At 37.7% G+C, this 25,796-nt stretch overlaps 1 protein-coding gene across 1 annotated transcript in view; it reads right to left on the bottom strand.

Moving 5' to 3' along the window:
- LOC137312257 (nck-associated protein 1-like) overlaps window positions 1–25,796 on the bottom strand; it is a gene marked incomplete at both ends in the record, with an annotated part of 170,860 nt that overhangs the window by 103,926 nt on the left and 41,138 nt on the right. The window contains 2 exons of the mRNA XM_067978875.1: window positions 23,282–23,363; window positions 23,822–23,954. Of these exons, the coding sequence (XP_067834976.1) occupies window positions 23,282–23,363; window positions 23,822–23,954 (215 nt within the window). The remainder of the gene's footprint in view (window positions 1–23,281; window positions 23,364–23,821; window positions 23,955–25,796) is intronic.

The raw sequence follows: 25,796 nt of genomic DNA, 5'->3' as shown, positions 1-25,796 counted from the left end.
GTTAAATACTGTAGATTGATATAGAGAGAGAGTGTCTGTTAAATACTGTAGATTGATATATAGAGAGAGTGTCTGTTAAATACTGTAGATTGATATATAGAGAGAGTGTCTGTTAAATACTGTAGATTGATATAGAGAGAGAGTGTCTGTTAAATACTGTAGATTGATATATAGAGAGAGTGTCTGTTAAATACTGTAGATTGATATATAGAGAGAGTGTCTGTTAAATACTGTAGATTGATATATAGAGAGAGTGTCTGTTAAATACTGTAGATTGATATATAGAGAGAGTGTCTGTTAAATACTGTAGATTGATATATAGAGAGAGTGTCTGTTAAATACTGCAGATTGATATATAGAGAGAGTGTCTGTTAAATACTGTAGATTGATATATAGAGAGAGTGTCTGTTAAATACTGTAGATTGATATATAGAGAGAGTGTCTGTAAATACTGTAGATTGATATATAGAGAGAGTGTCTGTTAAACACTGTAGATTGATATATAGAGAGAGTGTCTGTTAAATACTGTAGACTGATATATAGAGAGAGTGTCTGTTAAATACTGTAGATTGATATATAGAGAGAGTGTCTGTTAAATACTGTAGATTGATATATAGAGAGAGTGTCTGTTAAATACTATAGATTGATATAGAGAGAGAGTGTCTGTTAAATACTGTAGATTGATATATAGAGAGAGTGTCTGTTAAATACTGTAGATTGATATATAGAGAGAGTGTCTGTTAAATACTGTAGATTGATATACAGAGAGAGAGTGTCTGTTAAATACTGTAGATTGATATATAGAGTGTCTGTTAAATACTGTAGATTGATATATAGAGAGAGTGACTGTTAAATACTGTAGATTGATATATAGAGAGTGTCTGTTAAATACTGTAGATTGATATATAGAGAGAGTGTCTGTTAAATACTGTAGATTGATAGAAAGTGAGAGAGTGTCTGTTAAATACTGTAGATTGATAGAAAGAGAGAGAGTGTCTGTTAAATACTGTAGATTGATATAGAGAGAGAGTGTCTGTTAAATACTGCAGATTGATATATAGAGAGAGAGTGTCTGTTAAATACTGCAGATTGATATATAGAGAGAGTGTCTGTTAAATACTGTAGATTGATATATAGAGAGAGAGAGTCTGTTAAATACTGTAGATTGATATATAGAGAGAGTGTCTGTTTAATACTGTAGATTGATATATAGAGAGAGTGTCTGTTAAATACTGTAGATTGATATGTAGAGAGAGAGTGTCTGTTAAATACTGTAGATTGATATATAGAGAGAGAGTGTCTGTTAAATACTGTAGATTGATATATAGAGAGAGAGTGTCTGTTAAATACTGTAGATTGATATATAGAGAGAGTGTCTGTTAAATACTGTAGATTGATATATAGAGAGAGTGTCTGTTAAATACTGTAGATTGATATATAGAGAGAGTGTCTGTTAAATACTGTCGATTGATATATGGAGAGAGTGTCTGTTAAATACTGTAGATTGATATAGAGAGAGAGTGTCTGTTAAATACTGTAGATTGATATATAGAGAGAGTGTCTGTTAAATACTGTAGATTGATATATAGAGAGAGTGTCTGTTAAATACTGTAGATTGATATATCGAGAGAGTGTCTGTTAAATACTGTAGATTGATATATAGAGAGAGTGTCTGTTAAATACTGTAGATTGATATATCGAGAGAGAGTGTCTGTTAAATACTGTAGATTGATATATAGAGAGAGTGTCTGTTAAATACTGTAGATTGATATATAGAGAGAGTGTCTGTTAAATACTGTAGATTGATATATAGAGAGAGAGTGTCTGTTAAATACTGTAGATTGATATACAGAGAGAGTGTCTGTTAAATACTGTAGATTGATATATAGAGAGAGTGACTGTTAAATACTGGAGATTGATATATAGAGAGAGTGTCTGTTAAATACTGTAGATTGATATATAGAGAGAGTGTCTGTTAAATACTGCAGATTGATTTATAGAGAGAGAGTCTGTTAAATACTGTAGATTGATATATATAGAGAGAGTGTCTGTTAAATACTGTAGATTGATATATATAGAGAGAGTGTCTGTTAAATACTGTAGATTGATATCGAGAGAGAGTGTCTGTTAAATACTGTAGATTGATATATATAGAGAGAGTGTCTGTTAAATACTGTGGATTGATATATAGAGAGAGTGTCTGTTAAATACTGTAGTTTGATATATAGAGAGAGAGTCTGTTAAATACTGTAGATTGATATATGGAGAGAGTGTCTGTTAAATACTGTAGATTGATAGAAAGAGAGAGTGTCTGTTAAATACTGTAGATTGATATATAGAGAGAGAGTGTCTGTTAAATACTGTAGATTGATATATAGAGAGAGAGTGTCTGTTAAATACTGTAGATTGATATATCGAGAGAGTGTCTGTTAAATACTGTAGATTGATAGAAAGAGAGAGTGTCTGTTAAATACTGTAGATTGATATATAGAGAGAGAGTGTCTGTTAAATACTGTAGATTGATATATAGAGAGAGAGTGTCTGTTAAATACTGTAGATTGATATATAGAGAGAGAGTCTGTGAAATACTGTAGATTGATATATGTAGAGAGAGTGTCTGTTAAATACTGTAGTTTTATATATAGAGAGAGAGTGTCTGTTAAATACTGTAGATTGATATATAGAGAGAGAGAGTGTCTGTTAAATACTGTAGATTGATATATAGAGAGAGTGTCTGTTAAATACTGTAGATTGATATACAGAGAGAGTGTCTGTTAAATACTGTAGATTGATATATAGAGAGAGAGTCTGTTAAATACTGTAGATTGATATATAGAGAGAGTGTCTGTTAAATACTGTAGATTGATATATAGAGAGAGTGTCTGTTAAATACTGTAGATTGATATATAGAGAGAGAGTGTCTGTTAAATACTGTAGATTGATATATATAGAGAGAGTGTCTGTTAAATACTGTAGATTGATATATGTAGAGAGAGTGTCTGTTAAATACTGTAGATTGATATATAGAGAGAGTGTCTGTTAAATACTGTAGATTGATATATAGAGAGAGAGTGTCTGTTAAATACTGTAGATTGATAGATAGAGAGAGTGTCTGTTAAATACTGTAGATTGATATATAGAGAGAGTGTCTGTTAAATACTGTAGATTGATATATGTAGAGAGAGTGTCTGTTAAATACTGTAGATTGATATATAGAGAGAGTGTCTGTTAAATACTGTAGATTGATATACAGAGAGAGAGTGTCTGTTAAATACTGTAGATTGATATATAGAGTGTCTGTTAAATACTGTAGATTGATATATAGAGAGAGTGACTGTTAAATACTGTAGATTGATATATAGAGAGAGTGTCTGTTAAATACTGTAGATTGATATACAGAGAGAGAGTGTCTGTTAAATACTGTAGATTGATATATATAGAGAGTGTCTGTTAAATACTGTAGATTGATATAGAGAGAGTGTCTGTTAAATACTGTAGATTGATATATAGAGAGAGAGTCTGTTAAATACTGTAGATTGATATATAGAGAGAGAGTCTGTTAAATACTGTAGATTGATATACAGAGAGAGAGTGTCTGTTAAATACTGTAGATTGATATATAGAGAGTGAGTGTCTGTTAAATACTGTAGATTGATATATAGAGAGAGTGTCTGTTAAAAACTGTAGATTGATATATAGAGAGAGTGTCTGTTAAATACTATAGATTGATATATAGAGAGAGAGTCTGTTAAATACTGTAGATTGATATATAGAGAGTGAGTGTCTGTTAAATACTGTAGATTGATATATAGAGAGAGTGTCTGTTAAATACTGTAGATTGATATATAGAGAGAGTGTCTGTTAAATACTGTAGATTGATATATGGAGAGAGTGTCTGTTAAATACTGTAGATTGATATATAGAGAGAGTGACTGTTAAATACTGTAGATTGATATATAGAGAGAGAGTCTGTTAAATACTGTAGATTGATATACAGAGAGAGAGTGTCTGTTAAATACTGTAGATTGATATATAGAGAGAGTGTCTGTTAAATACTGTAGATTGATATATAGAGAGTGAGTGTCTGTTAAATACTGTAGATTGATATATAGAGAGAGTGTCTGTTAAATACTGTAGATTGATATATAGAGAGAGTGTCTGTTAAATACTATAGATTGATATATCGAGAGAGAGTCTGTTAAATACTGTAGATTGATATATAGAGAGTGAGTGTCTGTTAAATACTGTAGATTGATATATAGAGAGAGTGTCTGTTAAATACTGTAGATTGATATATAGAGAGAGTGTCTGTTAAATACTGTAGATTGATATATGGAGAGAGTGTCTGTTAAATACTGTAGATTGATATATAGAGAGAGTGTCTGTTAAATACTGTAGATTGATATAGAGAGAGAGTGTCTGTTAAATACTGTAGATTGATATATAGAGAGAGTGTCTGTTAAATACTATAGATTGATATATAGAGAGAGTGACTGTTAAATACTGTAGATTGATAGAGAGAGAGAGTGTCTGTTCAATACTGTAGATTGATATATGGAGAGAGAGTCTGTTAAATACTGTAGATTGATATATAGAGAGAGTGTCTGTTAAATACTGTAGATTGATATATAGAGAGAGTGTCTGTTAAATACTGTAGATTGATATATAGAGAGAGTGTCTGTTAAATACTGCAGATTGATATATAGAGAGAGTGTCTGTTAAATACTGTAGATTGATATATAGAGAGAGTGTCTGTTAAATACTGTAGATTGATATATAGAGAGAGTGTCTGTAAATACTGTAGATTGATATATAGAGAGAGTGTCTGTTAAACACTGTAGATTGATATATAGAGAGAGTGTCTGTTAAATACTGTAGACTGATATATAGAGAGAGTGTCTGTTAAATACTGTAGATTGATATATAGAGAGAGTGTCTGTTAAATACTGTAGATTGATATATAGAGAGAGTGTCTGTTAAATACTATAGATTGATATAGAGAGAGAGTGTCTGTTAAATACTGTAGATTGATATATAGAGAGAGTGTCTGTTAAATACTGTAGATTGATATATAGAGAGAGTGTCTGTTAAATACTGTAGATTGATATACAGAGAGAGAGTGTCTGTTAAATGCTGTAGATTGATATATAGAGTGTCTGTTAAATACTGTAGATTGATATATAGAGAGAGTGACTGTTAAATACTGTAGATTGATATATAGAGAGTGTCTGTTAAATACTGTAGATTGATATATAGAGAGAGTGTCTGTTAAATACTGTAGATTGATATACAGAGAGAGTGTCTGTTAAATACTGTAGATTGATATATAGAGAGAGTGTCTGTTAAATACTGTAGATTGATATACAGAGAGAGTGTCTGTTAAATACTGTAGATTGATATATAGAGAGAGAGTGTCTGTTAAATACTGTAGATTGATATATAGAGAGAGTGACTGTTAAATACTGTAGATTGATATATAGAGAGAGTGACTGTTAAATACTGTAGATTGATATACAGAGAGAGTGACTGTTAAATACTGTAGATTGATATATCGATAGAGTGACTGTTAAATACTGTAGATTGATATATAGAGAGAGTGTCTGTTAAATACTGTAGATTGATATATAGAGAGAGTGACTGTTAAATACTGTAGATTGATATATGGAGAGAGTGTCTGTAAAATACTGTAGATTGATATATAGAGAGAGTGTCTGTCAAATACTGCAGATTGATATATAGAGAGAGAGTGTCTGTTAAATACTGTAGATTGATCTCTGGAGAGAGTGTCTGTTAAATACTATAGATTGATATATGGAGAGAGTGACTGTTAAATACTGTAGATTGATATATAGAGAGAGTGTCTGTTAAATACTGTAGATTGATATATAGAGAGAGAGTGTCTGTTAAATACTGTAGATTGATATATAGAGAGAGAGTGTCTGTTAAATACTGTAGATTGATATATAGAGAGAGTGTGTGTTAAATACTGTAGATTGATAGAAAGAGAGAGTGTCTGTTAAATACTGTCGATTGATATATAGAGAGAGTGTCTGTTAAATACTGTAGATTGATATACAGAGAGAGAGTGTCTGTTAAATACTGGAGATTGATATATAGAGAGAGTGTCTGTTAAATACTGTAGATTGATATATAGAGAGAGTGTCTGTTAAATACTGGAGATTGATATATAGAGAGAGTGTCTGTTAAATACTGTAGATTGATATATAGAGAGAGAGTGTCTGTTAAATACTGTAGATTGATATATAGAGAGTGTCTGTTAAATACTGCAGATTGATAGATAGAGAGAGTGTCTGTTAAATACTGTCGATTGATATATAGAGAGAGAGTGTCTGTTAAATACGGTAGATTGATATATATAGAGAGTGTCTGTTAAATACTGTAGATTGATATTTATAGAGAGTGTCTGTTAAATACTGTAGATTGATATACAGAGAGAGAGAGTCTGTTAAATACTGTGGATTGATATATAGAGAGAGTGTCTGTTAAATACTGTAGATTGATATACAGAGAGAGAGTGACTGCTAAATACTGTAGATTGATATATAGAGAGAGTGTCTGTTAAATACTGTGGATTGATATATGGAGAGAGTGACTGTTAAATACTGTAGATTGATATATAGAGAGAGGGTGTCTGTTAAATACTGTAGATTGATATATGGAGAGAGTGTCTGTTAAATACTGTCGATTGATATATAGAGAGAGTGTCTGTTAAATACTGTAGATTGATATATGGAGAGAGTGACTGTTAAATACTGTAGATTGATATATAGAGAGTGAGTGTCTGTGAAATACTGTAGATTGATATATAGAGAGTGAGTGTCTGTTAAATACTGTAGATTGATATATAGAGAGAGAGTGTCTGTTAAATACTGTAGATTGATATATAGAGAGAGTGTCTGTTAAATACTGTAGATTGATATATAGAGAGAGTGTCTGTAAATACTGTAGATTGATATATAGAGAGAGTGTCTGTTAAACACTGTAGATTGATATATAGAGAGAGTGTCTGTTAAATACTGTAGACTGATATATAGAGAGAGTGTCTGTTAAATACTGTAGATTGATATATAGAGAGAGTGTCTGTTAAATACTGTAGATTGATATATAGAGAGAGTGTCTGTTAAATACTATAGATTGATATAGAGAGAGAGTGTCTGTTAAATACTGTAGATTGATATATAGAGAGAGTGTCTGTTAAATACTGTAGATTGATATATAGAGAGAGTGTCTGTTAAATACTGTAGATTGATATACAGAGAGAGAGTGTCTGTTAAATGCTGTAGATTGATATATAGAGTGTCTGTTAAATACTGTAGATTGATATATAGAGAGAGTGACTGTTAAATACTGTAGATTGATATATAGAGAGTGTCTGTTAAATACTGTAGATTGATATATAGAGAGAGTGTCTGTTAAATACTGTAGATTGATATATATAGAGAGAGTGTCTGTTAAATACTGTAGATTGATATATAGAGAGAGTGTCTGTTAAATACTGTAGATTGATATATATAGAGAGAGTGTCTGTTAAATACTGTAGATTGATATATAGAGAGAGTGTCTGTTCAATACTGTAGATTGATATATAGAGAGAGTGTCTGTTAAATACTGTAGATTGATATACAGAGAGAGTGTCTGTTAAATACTGTAGATTGATATATAGAGAGAGAGTCTGTTAAATACTGTAGATTGATCTATGGAGAGAGTGTCTGTTAAATACTGTAGATTGATATACAGAGAGAGTGTCTGTTAAATACTGTAGATTGATATATAGAGAGAGTGTCTGTTAAATACTGTAGATTGATATACAGAGAGAGTGTCTGTTAAATACTGTAGATTGATATATAGAGAGAGAGTGTCTGTTAAATACTGTAGATTGATATATAGAGAGAGTGACTGTTAAATACTGTAGATTGATATATAGAGAGAGTGACTGTTAAATACTGTAGATTGATATACAGAGAGAGTGACTGTTAAATACTGTAGATTGATATATCGATAGAGTGACTGTTAAATACTGTAGATTGATATATAGAGAGAGTGTCTGTTAAATACTGTAGATTGATATATAGAGAGAGTGACTGTTAAATACTGTAGATTGATATATGGAGAGAGTGTCTGTAAAATACTGTAGATTGATATATAGAGAGAGTGTCTGTCAAATACTGCAGATTGATATATAGAGAGAGAGTGTCTGTTAAATACTGTAGATTGATCTCTGGAGAGAGTGTCTGTTAAATACTATAGATTGATATATGGAGAGAGTGACTGTTAAATACTGTAGATTGATATATAGAGAGAGTGTCTGTTAAATACTGTAGATTGATATATAGAGAGAGAGTGTCTGTTAAATACTGTAGATTGATATATAGAGAGAGAGTGTCTGTTAAATACTGTAGATTGATATATAGAGAGAGTGTGTGTTAAATACTGTAGATTGATAGAAAGAGAGAGTGTCTGTTAAATACTGTCGATTGATATATAGAGAGAGTGTCTGTTAAATACTGTAGATTGATATACAGAGAGAGAGTGTCTGTTAAATACTGGAGATTGATATATAGAGAGAGTGTCTGTTAAATACTGTAGATTGATATACAGAGAGAGAGTGTCTGTTAAATACTGGAGATTGATATATAGAGAGAGTGTCTGTTAAATACTGTAGATTGATATATAGAGAGAGAGTGTCTGTTAAATACTGTAGATTGATATATAGAGAGTGTCTGTTAAATACTGCAGATTGATAGATAGAGAGAGTGTCTGTTAAATACTGTCGATTGATATATAGAGAGAGAGTGTCTGTTAAATACGGTAGATTGATATATATAGAGAGTGTCTGTTAAATACTGTAGATTGATATTTATAGAGAGTGTCTGTTAAATACTGTAGATTGATATACAGAGAGAGAGAGTCTGTTAAATACTGTGGATTGATATATAGAGAGAGTGTCTGTTAAATACTGTAGATTGATATACAGAGAGAGAGTGACTGCTAAATACTGTAGATTGATATATAGAGAGAGTGTCTGTTAAATACTGTGGATTGATATATGGAGAGAGTGACTGTTAAATACTGTAGATTGATATATAGAGAGAGGGTGTCTGTTAAATACTGTAGATTGATATATGGAGAGAGTGTCTGTTAAATACTGTCGATTGATATATAGAGAGAGTGTCTGTTAAATACTGTAGATTGATATATGGAGAGAGTGACTGTTAAATACTGTAGATTGATATATAGAGAGTGAGTGTCTGTGAAATACTGTAGATTGATATATAGAGAGTGAGTGTCTGTTAAATACTGTAGATTGATATATAGAGAGAGAGTGTCTGTTAAATACTGTAGATTGATATATCGAGAGAGAGTGTCTGTTAAATACTGTAGATTGAAATATGGAGAGAGAGTATCTGTTAAATACTGTAGATTGATATTTAGAGAGAGAGTGTCTGTTAAATACTGTAGATTGATATATAGAGAGAGTGTCTGTTAAATACTGTAGATTGATATATAGAGAGAGTGTCTGTTAAATACTGTCGATTGATATATAGAGAGAGAGTCTGTTAAATACTGTAGATTGATATATGGAGAGAGAGTATCTGTTAAATACTGTAGATTGATATATAGAGAGAGAGTGTCTGTTAAATACTGTAGATTGATATATAGAGAGAGTGTCTGTTAAATACTGTAGATTGATATATGGAGAGAGAGTGTCTGTTAAATACTGTAGATTGATATATAGAGAGAGAGTCTGTTAAATACTGTCGATTGATATATAGAGAGAGAGTGTCTGTTAAATACTGTAGATTGATATATAGAGAGAGAGTGTCTGTTAAATACTGTCGATTGATATATATAGAGAGAGTGTCTGTTAAATACTGTAGATTGATATTTAGAGAGTGAGTGTCTGTTAAATACTGTAGATTGATATATAGAGTGAGTGTCTGTTAAATACTGTAGATTGATATATAGAGAGAGAGTGTCTGTTAAATACTGTAGATTGATATATAGAGAGAGAGTGTCTGTTAAATACTGTAGATTGATATTTTGAGAGAGTGACTGTTAAATACTGTAGATTGATATATAGAGAGAGTGTCTGTTAAATACTGTAGATTGATATATAGAGAGAGTGTCTGTTAAATACTGTAGATTGATATATAGAGAGAGAGTGTCTGTTAAATACTGTAGATTGATATATAGAGAGAGAGTGTCTGTTAAATACTGTAGATTGATATATCGAGAGAGAGTATCTGTTAAATACTGTAGATTGATATATAGAGAGAGAGTGTCTGTTAAATACTGTAGATTGATATATAGAGAGAGTGTCCGTTAAATACTGTAGATTGATATACAGAGAGAGAGTGTCTGTTAAATACTGTAGATTGATATATAGAGAGAGAGTGTCTGTTAAATACTGTAGATTGATATATGGAGAGAGAGTATCTGTTAAATACTGTAGATTGATATTTAGAGAGAGAGTGTCTGTTAAATACTGTAGATTGATATATAGAGAGAGTGTCTGTTAAATACTGTCGATTGATTTCTAGAGAGAGAGTCTGTTAAATACTGTAGATTGATATATGGAGAGAGAGTATCTGTTAAATACTGTAGATTGATATATAGAGAGAGAGTGTCTGTTAAATACTGTAGATTGATATATAGAGAGAGTGTCTGTTAAATACTGTAGATTGATATATGGAGAGAGAGTGTCTGTTAAATACTGTAGATTGATATATAGAGAGAGAGTCTGTTAAATACTGTCGATTGATATATAGAGAGAGAGTGTCTGTTAAATACTGTAGATTGATATATAGAGAGAGAGTGTCTGTTAAATACTGTAGATTGATATATATAGAGAGAGTGTCTGTTAAATACTGTAGATTGATATTTAGAGAGTGAGTGTCTGTTAAATACTGTAGATTGATATATAGAGTGAGTGTCTGTTAAATACTGTAGATTGATATATAGAGAGAGAGTGTCTGTTAAATACTGTAGATTGATATATAGAGAGAGAGTGTCTGTTAAATACTGTAGATTGATATATAGAGAGAGTGACTGTTAAATACTGTAGATTGATATATAGAGAGAGTGTCTGTTAAATACTGTAGATTGATATATAGAGAGAGTGTCTGTTAAATACTGTAGATTGATATATAGAGAGAGAGTGTCTGTTAAATACTGTAGATTGATATATAGAGAGAGAGTGTCTGTTAAATACTGTAGATTGATATATCGAGAGAGAGTATCTGTTAAATACTGTAGATTGATATATAGAGAGAGAGTGTCTGTTAAATACTGTAGATTGATATATAGAGAGAGTGTCCGTTAAATACTGTAGATTGATATACAGAGAGAGAGTGTCTGTTAAATACTGTAGATTGATATATAGAGAGAGAGTGTCTGTTAAATACTGTAGATTGATATATGGAGAGAGAGTATCTGTTAAATACTGTAGATTGATATTTAGAGAGAGAGTGTCTGTTAAATACTGTAGATTGATATATAGAGAGAGTGTCTGTTAAATACTGTAGATTGATATATGGAGAGAGAGTGTCTGTTAAATACTGTAGATTGATATATGGAGAGAGAGTGTCTGTTAAATACTGTAGATTGATATATAGAGAGAGTGTCTGTTAAATACTGTAGATTGATATATGGAGAGAGAGTGTCTGTTAAATACTGTAGATTGATATATAGAGAGAGTGTCTGTTAAATACTGTAGATTGATATATAGAGAGAGAGTCTGTTAAATACTGTAGATTGATATATAGAGAGAGAGTGTCTGTTAAATACTGTAGATTGATATTTAGAGAGTGAGTGTCTGTTAAATACTGTAGATTGATATATAGAGTGAGTGTCTGTTAAATACTGTAGATTGATATATAGAGAGAGAGTGTCTGTTAAATACTGTAGATTGATATATAGAGAGAGAGTGTCTGTTAAATACTGTAGATTGATATATAGAGAGAGTGACTGTTAAATACTGTAGATTGATATATAGAGAGAGTGTCTGTTAAATACTGTAGATTGATATATAGAGAGAGTGTCTGTTAAATACTGTAGATTGATATATAGAGAGAGAGTGTCTGTTAAATACTGTAGATTGATATTTAGAGAGTGAGTGTCTGTTAAATACTGTAGATTGATATATAGAGTGAGTGTCTGTTAAATACTGTAGATTGATATATAGAGAGAGAGTGTCTGTTAAATACTGTAGATTGATATATAGAGAGAGAGTGTCTGTTAAATACTGTAGATTGATATATAGAGAGAGTGACTGTTAAATACTGTAGATTGATATATAGAGAGAGTGTCTGTTAAATACTGTAGATTGATATATAGAGAGAGTGTCTGTTAAATACTGTAGATTGATATATAGAGAGAGAGTGTCTGTTAAATACTGTAGATTGATATATAGAGAGAGTGACTGTTAAATACTGTAGATTGATATATAGAGAGAGAGTGTCTGTTAAATACTGTAGATTGATATATAGAGAGAGTGACTGTTAAATACTGTAGATTGATATATGGAGAGAGAGTGTCTGTTAAATACTGTAGATTGATATATAGAGAGAGAGTGTCTGTTAAATACTGTAGATTGATATATAGAGAGAGTGTCTGTTAAATACTGTAGATTGATATATAGAGAGAGAGTGTCTGTTAAATACTGTAGATTGATATATAGAGAGAGTGTCTGTTAAATACTGTAGATTGATATATAGAGAGAGAGTGTCTGTTAAATACTGTAGATTGATATATAGAGAGAGTGTCTGTTAAATACTGTAGATTGATATATAGAGAGAGTGTCTGTTAAATACTGTAGATTGATATATGGAGAGAGTGACTGTTAAATACTGTAGATTGATATATAGAGAATGAGTGTCTGTTAAATACTGTAGATTGATATATAGAGAGAGTGACTGTTAAATACTGTAGATTGATATATAGAGAGAGAGTGTCTGTTAAATACTGTAGATTGATATATAGAGAGAGTGTCTGTTAAATACTGTAGATTGATATATAGAGAGAGTGTCTGTTAAATACTGTAGATTGATATATGGAGAGAGTGACTGTTAAATACTGTAGATTGATATATAGAGAATGAGTGTCTGTTAAATACTGTAGATTGATATACAGAGAGTGAGTGTCTGTTAAATACTGTCGATTGATATATAGAGAGAGAGTGTCTGTTAAATACTGTAGATTGATATATAGAGAGAGAGTGTCTGTTAAATACTGTAGATTGATATATAGAGAGAGAGTGTCTGTTAAATACTGTAGATTGATATATAGAGAGAGTGTCTGTTAAATACTGTAGATTGATATATAGAGAGAGTGTCTGTTAAATACTGTAGATTGATATATAGAGAGAGAGTGTCTGTTAAATACTGTAGATTGATATATGGAGAGAGAGTGTCTGTTAAATACTGTAGATTGATATATAGAGAGAGTGTCTGTTAAATACTGTAGATTGATATCGAGAGAGAGTGTCTGTTAAATACTGTAGATTGATATATAGAGAGAGTGTCTGTTAAATACTGTAGATTGATATATGGAGAGAGTGACTGTTAAATACTGTAGATTGATATATAGAGAGTGAGTGTCTGTTAAATACTGTAGATTGATATATAGAGAGTGAGTGTCTGTTAAATACTGTAGATTGATATATATAGAGAGAGTGTCTGTTAAATACTGTAGATTGATATATAGAGAGAGTGTCTGTTAAATACTGTAGATTGATATATAGAGAGAGTGTCTGTTAAATACTGTAGATTGATATATAGAGAGAGTGTCTGTTCAATACTGTAGATTGATATACAGAGAGAGAGTGTCTGTTAAATACTGTAGATTGATATATGGAGAGAGTGACTGCTAAATACTGTAGATTGATATATAGAGAGAGTGACTGTTAAATACTGTAGATTGATATATAGAGAGAGTGTCTGTTAAATACTGTAGATTGATATATAGAGAGAGTGACTGTTAAATACTGTAGATTGATATATAGAGAGAGTGTCTGTTAAATACTGTAGATTGATATATGGAGAGAGTGACTGCTAAATACTGTAGATTGATATATAGAGAGAGTGTCTGTTAAATACTGTAGATTGATATATAGAGAGAGTGACTGTTAAATACTGTAGATTGATATATAGAGAGAGTGTCTGTTAAATACTGTAGATTGATATATGGAGAGAGTGACTGTTAAATACTGTAGATTGATAGAAAAGAGAGAGAGTCTGTTAAATACTGTCGATTGATATATAGAGAGAGAGTGTCTGTTAAATACTGTAGATTGATATATAGAGAGAGAGTGTCTGTTAAATACTGTAGATTGATATTTCGAGAGAGTGTCTGTTAAATACTGTAGATTGATATATGGAGAGAGTGTCTGTTAAATACTGTCGATTGATATATAGAGAGAGTGTCTGTTAAATACTGTAGATTGATATATGGAGAGAGTGACTGTTAAATACTGTAGATTGATATATAGAGAGAGTGACTGTTAAATACTGTAGATTGATATATAGAGAGAGAGTGTCCGTTAAATACTGTAGATTGATATATAGAGAGAGAGTGTCTGTTAAATCCTGTAGATTGATATATGGAGAGAGAGTGTCTGTTAAATACTGTAGATTGATATATAGAGAGAGTGTCTGTTAAATACTGTAGATTGATATATAGAGAGAGAGTGTCTGTTAAATCCTGTAGATTGATATATAGAGAGAGTGTCTGTTAAATACTGTAGATTGATATATAGAGAGAGTGTCTGTTAAATACTGTAGATTGATATATAGAGAGAGAGTGTCTGTTAAATCCTGTAGATTGATATATAGAGAGAGTGTCTGTTAAATACTGTAGATTGATATATAGAGAGAGAGTGTCTGTTAAATACTGTAGATTGATATATAGAGAGAGTGTCTGTGAAATACTGTAGATTGATATATAGAGAGAGTGTCTGTTAAATACTGTAGATTGATATATAGAGAGAGAGTGTCTGTTAAATACTGTAGATTCATATATATAGAGAGAGAGTGTCTGTTAAATACTGTAGATTGATATATAGAGAGAGTGACTGTTAAATACTGTAGATTGATATATAGAGAGAGTGTCTGTTAAATACTGTAGATTGATATATCGAGAGAGAGTGTCTGTTAAATACTGTAGATTGATATATAGAGAGAGTGACTGTTAAATACTGTAGATTGATATATACAGAGAGTGACTGTTAAATACTGTAGATTGATATATCGAGAGAGAGTGTCTGTTAAATACTGTCGATTGATATCTCGAGAGAGTGTCTGTTAAATACTGTAGATTGATATATAGAGAGAGTGTCTGTTAAATACTGTAGATTGATATATAGAGAGAGTGTCTGTTAAATACTGTAGATTGATATATAGAGAGAGTGTCTGTTAAATACTGTAGATTGATATATGGAGAGAGAGTCTGTTAAATACTGTAGATTGATATATGGAGAGAGTGTCTGTTAAATACTGTAGATTGATATACAGAGAGAGAGTGTCTGTTAAATACTGTAGATTGATATATAGAGAGAGTGTCTGTTAAATACTGTAGATTGATATATCGAGAGAGAGTGTCTGTTAAATACTGTAGATTGATATATAGAGAGAGTGTCTGTTAAATACTGTCGATTGATATATAGAGAGAGTGTCTGTTAAATACTGTAGATTGATATACAGAGAGAGTGTCTGTTAAATACTGTAGATTGATATATCGAGAGAGAGAGTGTCTGTTAAATACTGTAGATTGATATATAGTGAGAGAGTGTCTGTTAAATACTGTAGATTGATATATAGAGAGAGAGTGTCTGTTAAATACTGTAGATTGATATTTCGAGAGAGTGTCTGTTAAATACTGTAGATTGATATATGGAGAGAGTGTCTGTTAAATACTGTCGATTGATATATAGAGAGAGTGTCTGTTAAATACTGTAGATTGATATATGGAGAGAGTGACTGTTAAATACTGTCGATTGATATATAGAGAGTGAGTGTCTGTTAAATACTGTAGATTGATATATAGAGAGTGTCCGTTAAATACTGTTGATTGATATATAGAGAGAGAGTGTCTGTTAAATACTGCAGATTGATATATAGAGAGAGAGTGTCTGTTAAATACTGTAGATTGATATATAGAGAGAGAGTGTCTGTTAAATACTGTAGATTGATATATAGAGAGAGTGTCTGTTAAATACTGTAGATTGATAGATGGAGAGAGAGTGTCTGTTAAATACTGCAGATTGATATATAGAGAGAGAGTGTCTGTTAAATACTGTAGATTCATATATATCGAGAGAGAGTGTCTGTTAAATACTGTAGATTGATATATAGAGAGAGTGACTGTTAAATACTGTAGATTGATATATAGAGAGAGTGACTGTTAAATACTGTAGATTGATATATCGAGAGAGAGTGTCTGTTAAATACTGTCGATTGATATCTCGAGAGAGTGTCTGTTAAATACTGTAGATTGATATATGGAGAGAGAGTCTGTTAATTACTGTCGATTGATATATGGAGAGAGTGTCTGTTAAATACTGTAGATTGATATACAGAGAGAGAGTATCTGTTAAATACTGTAGATTGATATATAGAGAGAGTGTCTGTTAAATACTGTAGATTGATATATCGAGAGAGAGTGTCTGTTAAATACTGTAGATTGATATATAGAGAGAGTGTCTGTTAAATACTGTCGATTGATATATAGAGAGAGTGTCTGTTAAATACTGTCGATTGATATACAGAGAGAGTGTCTGTTAAATACTGTAGATTGATATATCGAGAGAGAGAGTGTCTGTTAAATACTGTAGATTGATATATAGTGAGAGTGTCTGTTAAATACTGCAGATTGATATATGGAGAGAGTGTCTGTTGAATACTGTAGATTGATATATGGAGAGAGAGTGTCTGTTAAATACTGTAGATTGATATATTGAGAGAGAGTGTCTGTAAAATACTGTGGATTGATATATAGAGAGAGTGTCTGTTAAATACTGTAGATTGATATGCAGAGAGAGTGTCTGTTAAATACTGTCGATTGAGATATAGAGAGAGTGTCTGTTAAATACTGTAGATTGATATATGGAGAGAGAGTCTGTTTGTGATGAGTTGGATTGGGGTCAGTGTTTGATGAGTTGGATTGGGGTCAGTGTTTGATGAGTTGGATTGGGGTCAGTGTTTGATGAGTTGGATTGGGGTCAGTGTTTGAAGAGTTGGATTGGGGTCAGTGTTTGAAGAGTTCGATTGGGGTCAGTGTTTGATGAGTTGGATTGGGGTCAGTGTTTGAACAGTTGGATTGGGGTCAGTGTTTGATGAGTTCGATTGGGGTCAGTGTTTGATGAGTTGGATTGGGGTCAGTGTTTGATGAGTTCGATTGGGGTCAGTGTTTGATGAGTTGGATTGGGGTCAGTGTTTGAACAGTTGGATTGGGGTCAGTGTTTGATGAGTTGGATTGGGGTCAGTGTTTGAACAGTTGGATTGGGGTCAGTGTTTGAAGAGTTGGATTGGGGTCAGTGTTTGAAGAGTTCGATTGGGGTCAGTGTTTGATGAGTTCGATTGGGGTCAGTGTTTGATGAGTTGGATTGGGGTCAGTGTTTGATGGGTTGGATTGGGGTCAGTGTTTGATGAGTTGGATTGGGGTCAGTGTTTGATGAGTTGGATTGGGGTCAGTGTTTGATGAGTTCGATTGGGGTCAGTGTTTGATGATTTGGATTGGGGTCAGTGTTTGATGAGTTGGATTGGGGTCAGTGTTTGAAGAGTTGGATTGGGGTCAGTGTTTGAAGAGTTGGATTGGGGTCAGTGTTTGAAGAGTTGGATTGGGGTCAGTGTTTGATGAGTTGGATTGGGGTCAGTGTTTGATGAGTTGGATTGGGGTCAGTGTTTGATGAGTTGGATTGGGGTCAGTGTTTGAACAGTTGGATTGGGGTCAGTGTTTGATGAGTTGGATTGGGGTCAGTGTTTGAAGAGTTCGATTGGGGTCAGTGTTTGATGAGTTCGATTGGGGTCAGTGTTTGAAGAGTTCGATTGGGGTCAGTGTTTGATGAGTTGGATTGGGGTCAGTGTTTGATGAGTTCGCTTGGGGTCAGTGTTTGATGAGTTGGATTGGGGTCAGTGTTTGAACAGTTGGATTGGGGTCAGTGTTTGATGAGTTGGATTGGGGTCAGTGTTTGATGAGTTGGATTGGGGTCAGTGTTTGAAGAGTTCGATTGGGGTCAGTGTTTGATGAGTTCGATTGGGGTCAGTGTTTGATGAGTTGGATTGGGGTCAGTGTTTGAAGAGTTGGATTGGGGTCAGTGTTTGATGAGTTGGATTGGGGTCAGTGTTTGAAGAGTTGGATTGGGGTCAGTGTTTGAAGAGTTCGATTGGGGTCAGTGTTTGAAGAGTTCGATTGGGGTCAGTGTTTGAAGAGTTGGATTGGGGTCAGTGTTTGATGAGTTGGATTGGGGTTAGTGTTTGATGAGTTGGTTTGGGGTCAGTGTTTGATGAGTTGGATTGGGGTCAGTGTTTGATGAGTTGGATTGGGGTCAGTGTTTGAAGAGTTCGATTGGGGTCAGTGTTTGAAGAGTTGGATTGGGGTCAGTGTTTGATGAGTTGGATTGGGGTCAGTGTTTGAAGAGTTCGATTGGGGTCAGTGTTTGATGAGTTGGATTGGGGTCAGTGTTTGATGAGTTGGATTGGGGTCAGTGTTTGATGAGTTGGATTGGGGTCAGTGTTAGATGAGTTGGATTGGGGTCAGTGTTTGAAGAGTTCGATTGGGGTCAGTGTTTGAAGAGTTGGATTGGGGTCAGTGATTGAAGAGTTCGATTGGGGTCAGTGTTTGAAGAGTTCGATTGGGGTCAGTGTTTGATGAGTTGGATTGGGGTCAGTGTTTGAAGAGTTCGATTGGGGTCAGTGTTTGATTAGTTGGATTGGGGTCAGTGTTTGATGAGTTGGATTGGGGTCAGTGTTTGAAGAGTTGGATTGGGGTCAGTGTTTGAAGAGTTGGATTGGGGTCAGTGTTTGAAGAGTTGGATTGGGGTCAGTGTTTGAAGAGTTCGATTGGGGTCAGTGTTTGATGAGTTGGATTGGGGTCAGTGTTTGAAGAGTTGGATTGGGGTCAGTGTTTGATGAGTTGGATTGGGGTCAGTGTTTGATGAGTTGGATTGGGGTCAGTGTTTGATGAGTTGGATTGGGGTCAGTGTTTGATGAGTTGGATTGGGGTCAGTGTTTGAAGAGTTGGATTGGGGTCAGTGTTTGATGAGTTGGATTGGGGTCAGTGTTTGATGAATTCGATTGGGGTCAGTGTTTGAAGAGTTGGATTGGGGTCAGTGTTTGAAGAGTTGGATTGGGGTCAGTGTTTGAAGAGTTGGATTGGGGTCAGTGTTTGATGAGTTGGATTGGGGTCAGTGTTTGATGAGTTGGATTGGGGTCAGTGTTTGAAGAGTTCGATTGGGGTCAGTGTTTGAAGAGTTGGATTGGGGTCAGTGTCTGAAGAGTTCGATTGGGGTCAGTGTTTGAAGAGTTCGATTGGGGTCAGTGTTTGATGAGTTGGATTGGGGTCAGTGTTTGAAGAGTTGGATTGGGGTCAGTGTTTGAAGAGTTCGATTGGGGTCAGTGTTTGATGAGTTGGATTGGGGTCAGTGTTTGATGAGTTGGATTGGGGTCAGTGTTTGAAGAGTTGGATTGGGGTCAGTGTTTGATGAGTTCGATTGGGGTCAGTGTTTGAAGAGTTGGATTGGGGTCAGTGTTTGATGAGTTCGATTGGGGTCAGTGATTTGATGAGTTGGATTGGGGTCAGTGTTTGAAGAGTTCGATTGGGGTCAGTGTTTGATGAGTTGGATTGGGGTCAGTGTTTGATGAGTTGGATTGGGGTCAGTGTTTGAAGAGTTCGATTGGGGTCAGTGTTTGATGAGTTGGATTGGGGTCAGTGTTTGATGAGTTGGATTGGGGTCAGTGTTTGATGAGTTCGATTGGGGTCAGTGTTTGAAGAGTTGGATTGGGGTCAGTGTTTGAAGAGTTGGATTGGGGTCAGTGTTTGAAGAGTTGGATTGGGGTCAGTGTTTGAAGAGTTCGATTGGGGTCAGTGTTTGAAGAGTTGGATTGGGGTCAGTGTTTGAAGAGTTCGATTGGGGTCAGTGTTTGAACAGTTGGATTGGGGTCAGTGTTTGATGAGTTGGAGTGGGGTCAGTGTTTGAAGAGTTCGATTGGGGTCAGTGTTTGAAGAGTTGGATTGGGGTCAGTGTTTGAAGAGTTCGATTGGGGTCAGTGTTTGAACAGTTGGATTGGGGTCAGTGTTTGATGAGTTGGATTGGGGTCAGTGTTTGATGAGTTGAATTGGGGTCAGTGTTTGAAGAGTTCGATTGGGGTCAGTGTTTGAAGAGTTGGATTGGGGTCAGTGTTTGAAGAGTTCGATTGGGGTCAGTGTTTGAAGAGTTGGATTGGGGTCAGTGTTTGAAGAGTTCGATTGGGGTCAGTGTTTGATGAGTTGGATTGGGGTCAGTGTTTGATGAGTTCGATTGGGGTCAGTGTTTGATGAGTTCGATTGGGGTCAGTGTTTGATGAGTTCGATTGGGGTCAGTGTTTGAAGAGTTGGATTGGGGTCAGTGTTTGATGAGTTCGATTGGGGTCAGTGTTTGAACAGTTCGATTGGGGTCAGTGTTTGAAGAGTTCGATTGGGGTCAGTGTTTGATGAGTTGGATTGGGGTCAGTGTTTGATGAGTTGGATTGGGGTCAGTGTTTGATGAGTTCGATTGGGGTCAGTGTTTGAAGAGTTCGATTGGGGTCAGTGTTTGATGAGTTCGATTGGGGTCAGTGTTTGAAGAGTTCGATTGGGGTCAGTGTTTGAACAGTTCGATTGGGGTCAGTGTTTGAAGAGTTCGATTGGGGTCAGTGTTTGATGAGTTGGATTGGGGTCAGTGTTTGATTAGTTCGATTGGGGTCAGTGTTTGATGAGTTGGATTGGGGTCAGTGTTTGAAGAGTTCGATTGGGGTCAGTGTTTGATGAGTTGGATTGGGGTCAGTGTTTGATGAGTTGGATTGGGGTCAGTGTTTGATGAGTTGGATTGGGGTCAGTGTTTGAAGAGTTGGATTGGGGTCAGTGTTTGATGAGTTGGATTGGGGTCAGTGTTTGAAGAGTTGGATTGGGGTCAGTGTTTGATGAGTTGGATTGGGGTCAGTGTTTGAAGAGTTGGATTGGGGTCAGTGTTTGATGAGTTGGATTGGGGTCAGTGTTTGATGAGTTGGATTGGGGTCAGTGTTTGATGAGTTGGATTGGGGTCAGTGTTTGAAGAGTTGGATTGGGGTCAGTGTTTGATGAGTTGGATTGGGGTCAGTGTTTGAACAGTTGGATTGGGGTCAGTGTTTGATGAGTTGGATTGGGGTCAGTGTTTGATGAGTTGGATTGGGGTCAGTGTTTGATGAGTTGGATTGGGGTCAGTGTTTGAACAGTTGGATTGGGGTCAGTGTTTGATGAGTTGGATTGGGGTCAGTGTTTGAAGAGTTGGATTGGGGTCAGTGTTTGATGAGTTGGATTGGGGTCAGTGTTTGAAGAGTTGGATTGGGGTCAGTGTTTGATGAATTGGATTGGGGTCAGTGTTTGAACAGTTGGATTGGGGTCAGTGTTTGATGAGTTGGATTGGGGTCAGTGTTTGAAGAGTTCGATTGGGGTCAGTGTTTGAACAGTTGGATTGGGGTCAGTGTTTGATGGGTTGGATTGGGGTCAGTGTTTGAAGAGTTCGATTGGGGTCAGTGTTTGATGAGTTGGATTGGGGTCAGTGTTTGATGAATTGGATTGGGGTCAGTGTTTGATGAGTTGGATTGGGGTCAGTGTTTGATGAGTTGGATTGGGGTCAGTGTTTGAAGAGTTGGATTGGGGTCAGTGTTTGACGAGTTGGATTGGGGTCAGTGTTTGATGAGTTGGATTGGGGTCAATGTTTGATGAGTTGGATTGGGGTCAGTGTTTGATGAGTTGGATTGGGGTCAGTGTTTGATGAGTTGGATTGGGGTCAGTGTTTGATGAGTTGGATTGGGGTCAGTGTTTGAAGAGTTCGATTGGGGTCAGTGTTTGAAGAGTTCGATTGGGGTCAGTGTTTGATGAGTTGAATTGGGGTCAGTGTTTGAAGAGTTCGATTGGGGTCAGTGTTTGAAGAGTTCGATTGGGGTCAGTGTTTGACGAGTTGGATTGGGGTCAGTGTTTGATGAGTTGGATTGGGGTCAGTGTTTGAAGAGTTCGATTGGGGTCAGTGTTTGAAGAGTTGGATTGGGGTCAGTGTTTGATGAGTTGGATTGGGGTCAGTGTTTGATTAGTTGGATTGGGGTCAGTGTTTGAAGAGTTGGATTGGGGTCAGTGTTTGAAGAGTTCGATTGGGGTCAGTGTTTGATGAGTTGGATTGGGGTCAGTGTTTGATGAATTGGATTGGGGTCAGTGTTTGATGAGTTGGATTGGGGTCAGTGTTTGATGAGTTGGATTGGGGTCAGTGTTTGAAGAGTTGGATTGGGGTCAGTGTTTGACGAGTTGGATTGGGGTCAGTGTTTGATGAGTTGGATTGGGGTCAATGTTTGATGAGTTGGATTGGGGTCAGTGTTTGATGAGTTGGATTGGGGTCAGTGTTTGATGAGTTGGATTGGGGTCAGTGTTTGATGAGTTGGATTGGGGTCAGTGTTTGAAGAGTTCGATTGGGGTCAGTGTTTGAAGAGTTCGATTGGGGTCAGTGTTTGATGAGTTGAATTGGGGTCAGTGTTTGAAGAGTTCGATTGGGGTCAGTGTTTGAAGAGTTCGATTGGGGTCAGTGTTTGACGAGTTGGATTGGGGTCAGTGTTTGATGAGTTGGATTGGGGTCAGTGTTTGAAGAGTTCGATTGGGGTCAGTGTTTGAAGAGTTGGATTGGGGTCAGTGTTTGAAGAGTTGGATTGGGGTCAGTGTTTGATGAGTTGGATTGGGGTCAGTGTTTGATTAGTTGGATTGGGGTCAGTGTTTGAAGAGTTGGATTGGGGTCAGTGTTTGATGAGTTGGATTGGGGTCAGTGTTTGATGAGTTGGATTGGGGTCAGTGTTTGATGAGTTGGATTGGGGTCAGTGTTTGATGAGTTGGATTGGGGTCAGTGTTTGATTAGTTGGATTGGGGTCAGTGTTTGAAGAGTTCGATTGGGGTCAGTGTTTGAAGAGTTCGATTGGGGTCAGTGTATGACGAGTGCCGATTTATAGAAACCGCTCTCACAATCCCATGACTGAATTGTTTTCTATTCACCCTGAGTTCGGGAGTTTACCTTGTTTGATATTCAGGGAGGTCAAGCTGTTCACAAAGGACGACATGATCACTGACTCCTCCTCAGGACAAACTGAGAGATTCTAGAATGACGGAAGTAACAATGCTGATTATTGATCAAATCTCCTGATCTGGAGATTTTACTGTGGTCCCCACCCCCTGTCCCCGCCCCTGCCCCTGTCCCCCCCACCACCAGTCCCCAACCCGGCCCTATCCCCACCTCCACCAAGTCCCCGCCCAGCCCCTGTCCCCACATCCCACCCCCAGTCCCCAACTCACAGCCCCAGTCCCTGCCCCGCCCCTGACCAACTTCCTCCCAGTCCCCGCCCCACACCTGTCCCCACCTCCTGGCCGCAGTCCCCGCACCAGCCCCCTGTCGCAGCCTGCCGCCCCCAGTCCCCACCGCAGTCACCAGTCCCCGCCTCCAGTACCCGCCCCCCTCCTCCGATCTTCTCCTCCTGCTGAAGTGGACACTCATTTGACTTTGATCTCAACCTCTGCCCCAAACTTCCTTTCCACCTGACACAAGCTTTCTTCTTACCTGAATTGTTTCATTGAGGACGACTGAATCAAAGCTGGCCAGAAACAGGACGAAGTATTTCTGAATTACCACCTTAAACTTCCGGAGCAGCCTTCGAAGCTCCTCCATCGCAAACAGCAGCTCCGCGAGGTTACTGGAACAGAAGGAGCAGGAGGAGTCAGAGAGCGGAAAGAGGAGGCGAGGATAGTCCAGCACAGTCCTTCCCGCAGATTCACACTGGCACTCAGGGCAAGGATCAGTGGGAGTGGGGCCCACCCTCGGGAGTCCAGGTCTGGGTCACACAGTCTGTGGTCCTCAGGATCAGTAGGAGTGGGGCACACCCTCGGGAGTCCAGGTCTGGGTCACACAGTCTGTGGTCCTCAGGATCAGTGGGAGTGGGGCCCACCCTCGGGAGTCCAGGTCTGGGTCACACAGTCTGTGGTCCTCAGGATCAGTGGGAGTGAGGCCCACCCTCGGGAGTCCAGGTCTGGGTCACACAGTCTGTGGTCCTCAGGATCAGTGGGAGAGGGGCCCACCCTCGGGAGTCCAGGTCTGTGTCACACAGTCTGTGGTCCTCAGGATCAGTGGGAGTGGGGCCCACCCTCGGGAGTCCAGATCTGGGTCACACAGACTGTGGTCCTCAGGATCAGTGGGAGTGGGGCCCACCCTCGGGAGTCCAGGTCTGGGTCACACAGTCTGTGGTCCTCAGGATCAGTGGGAGTGGGGCCCACCCTCGGGAGACCAGGTCTGGGTCACACAGTCTGTGGTCCTCAGGATCAGTGGGAGTGGGGCCCACCCTCGGGAGACCAGGTCTGGGTCACACAGTCTGTGGTCCTCAGGATCAGTGGGAGTGGGGCCCACCCTCGGGAGTCCAGGTCTGGGTCACACAGTCTGTGGTCCTCAGGATCAATGGGAGTGGGGCCCAACCTCTGGATTCCAGGTCTGGGTCACACAGTCTGTGGTCCTCAGGAGCAGTGGGAGTGGGGCCCACCCTCGGGAGTCCAGGTCTGGGTCACACAGTCTGTGGTCCTCAGGATCAGTGGGAGTGGGGCCCACCCTCGGGAGTCCAGGTCTGGGTCACACAGTCTGTGGTCCTCAGGATCAGTGGGAGTGGGGCCCACCCTCGGGAGACCAGGTCTGGGTCACACAGTCTGTGGTCCTCAGGATCAGTGGGAGTGGGGCCCACCCTCGGGAGTCCAGGTCTGGGTCACACAGTCTGTGGTCCTCAGGATCAGTGGGAGTGAGGCCCACCCTCGGGAGTCCAGGTCTGGGTCACACAGTCTGTGGTCCTCAGGATCAGTGGGAGTGGGGCCCAACCTCGGGAGACCAGGTCTGGGTCACACAGTCTGTGGTCCTCAGGATCAGTGGGAGTGGGGCCCACCCTCGGGAGTCCAGGTCTGGGTCACACAGTCTGTGGTCCTCAGGATCAGTGGGAGTGGGGCCCACCCTCGGGAGACCAGGTCTGGGTCACCCAGTCTGTGGTCCTCAGGATCAGTGGGAGTGGGGCCCACCCTCGGGAGTCCAGGTCTGGGTCACACAGTCTGTGGTCCTCAGGATCAGTGGGAGTGGGGCCCACCCTCGGGAGACCAGGTCTGGGTCACACAGTCTGTGGTCCTCAGGATCAGTGGGAGTGGGGCCCACCCTCGGGAGACCAGGTCTGTGTCACACAGTCTGTGGTCCTCAGGATCAGTGGGAGTGGGGCCCACCCTCGGGAGACCAGGTCTGGGTCACACAGTCTGTGGTCCTCAGGATCAGTGCGAGTGGGGCCCACCCTCGGGAGTCCAGGTCTGTGTCACACAGTCTGTGGTCCTCAGGATCAGTGGGAGTGGGGCCCGCCCTCGGGAGACCAGGTCTGGGTCACACAGTCTGTGGTCCTCAGGATCAGTGGGAGTGGGGCCCACCCTCGGGAGTCCAGGTCTGGGTCACACAGTCTGTGGTCCTCAGGATCAGTGGGAGAGGGGCCCACCCTCGGGAGTCCAGGACTGGGTCACACAGT

This window comes from Heptranchias perlo, unplaced genomic scaffold (assembly GCF_035084215.1).
Source record: "Heptranchias perlo isolate sHepPer1 unplaced genomic scaffold, sHepPer1.hap1 HAP1_SCAFFOLD_411, whole genome shotgun sequence".
Lineage (NCBI taxonomy): Eukaryota > Metazoa > Chordata > Chondrichthyes > Hexanchiformes > Hexanchidae > Heptranchias > Heptranchias perlo.
This window is presented reverse-complemented; position numbering and strand designations above follow the sequence as displayed.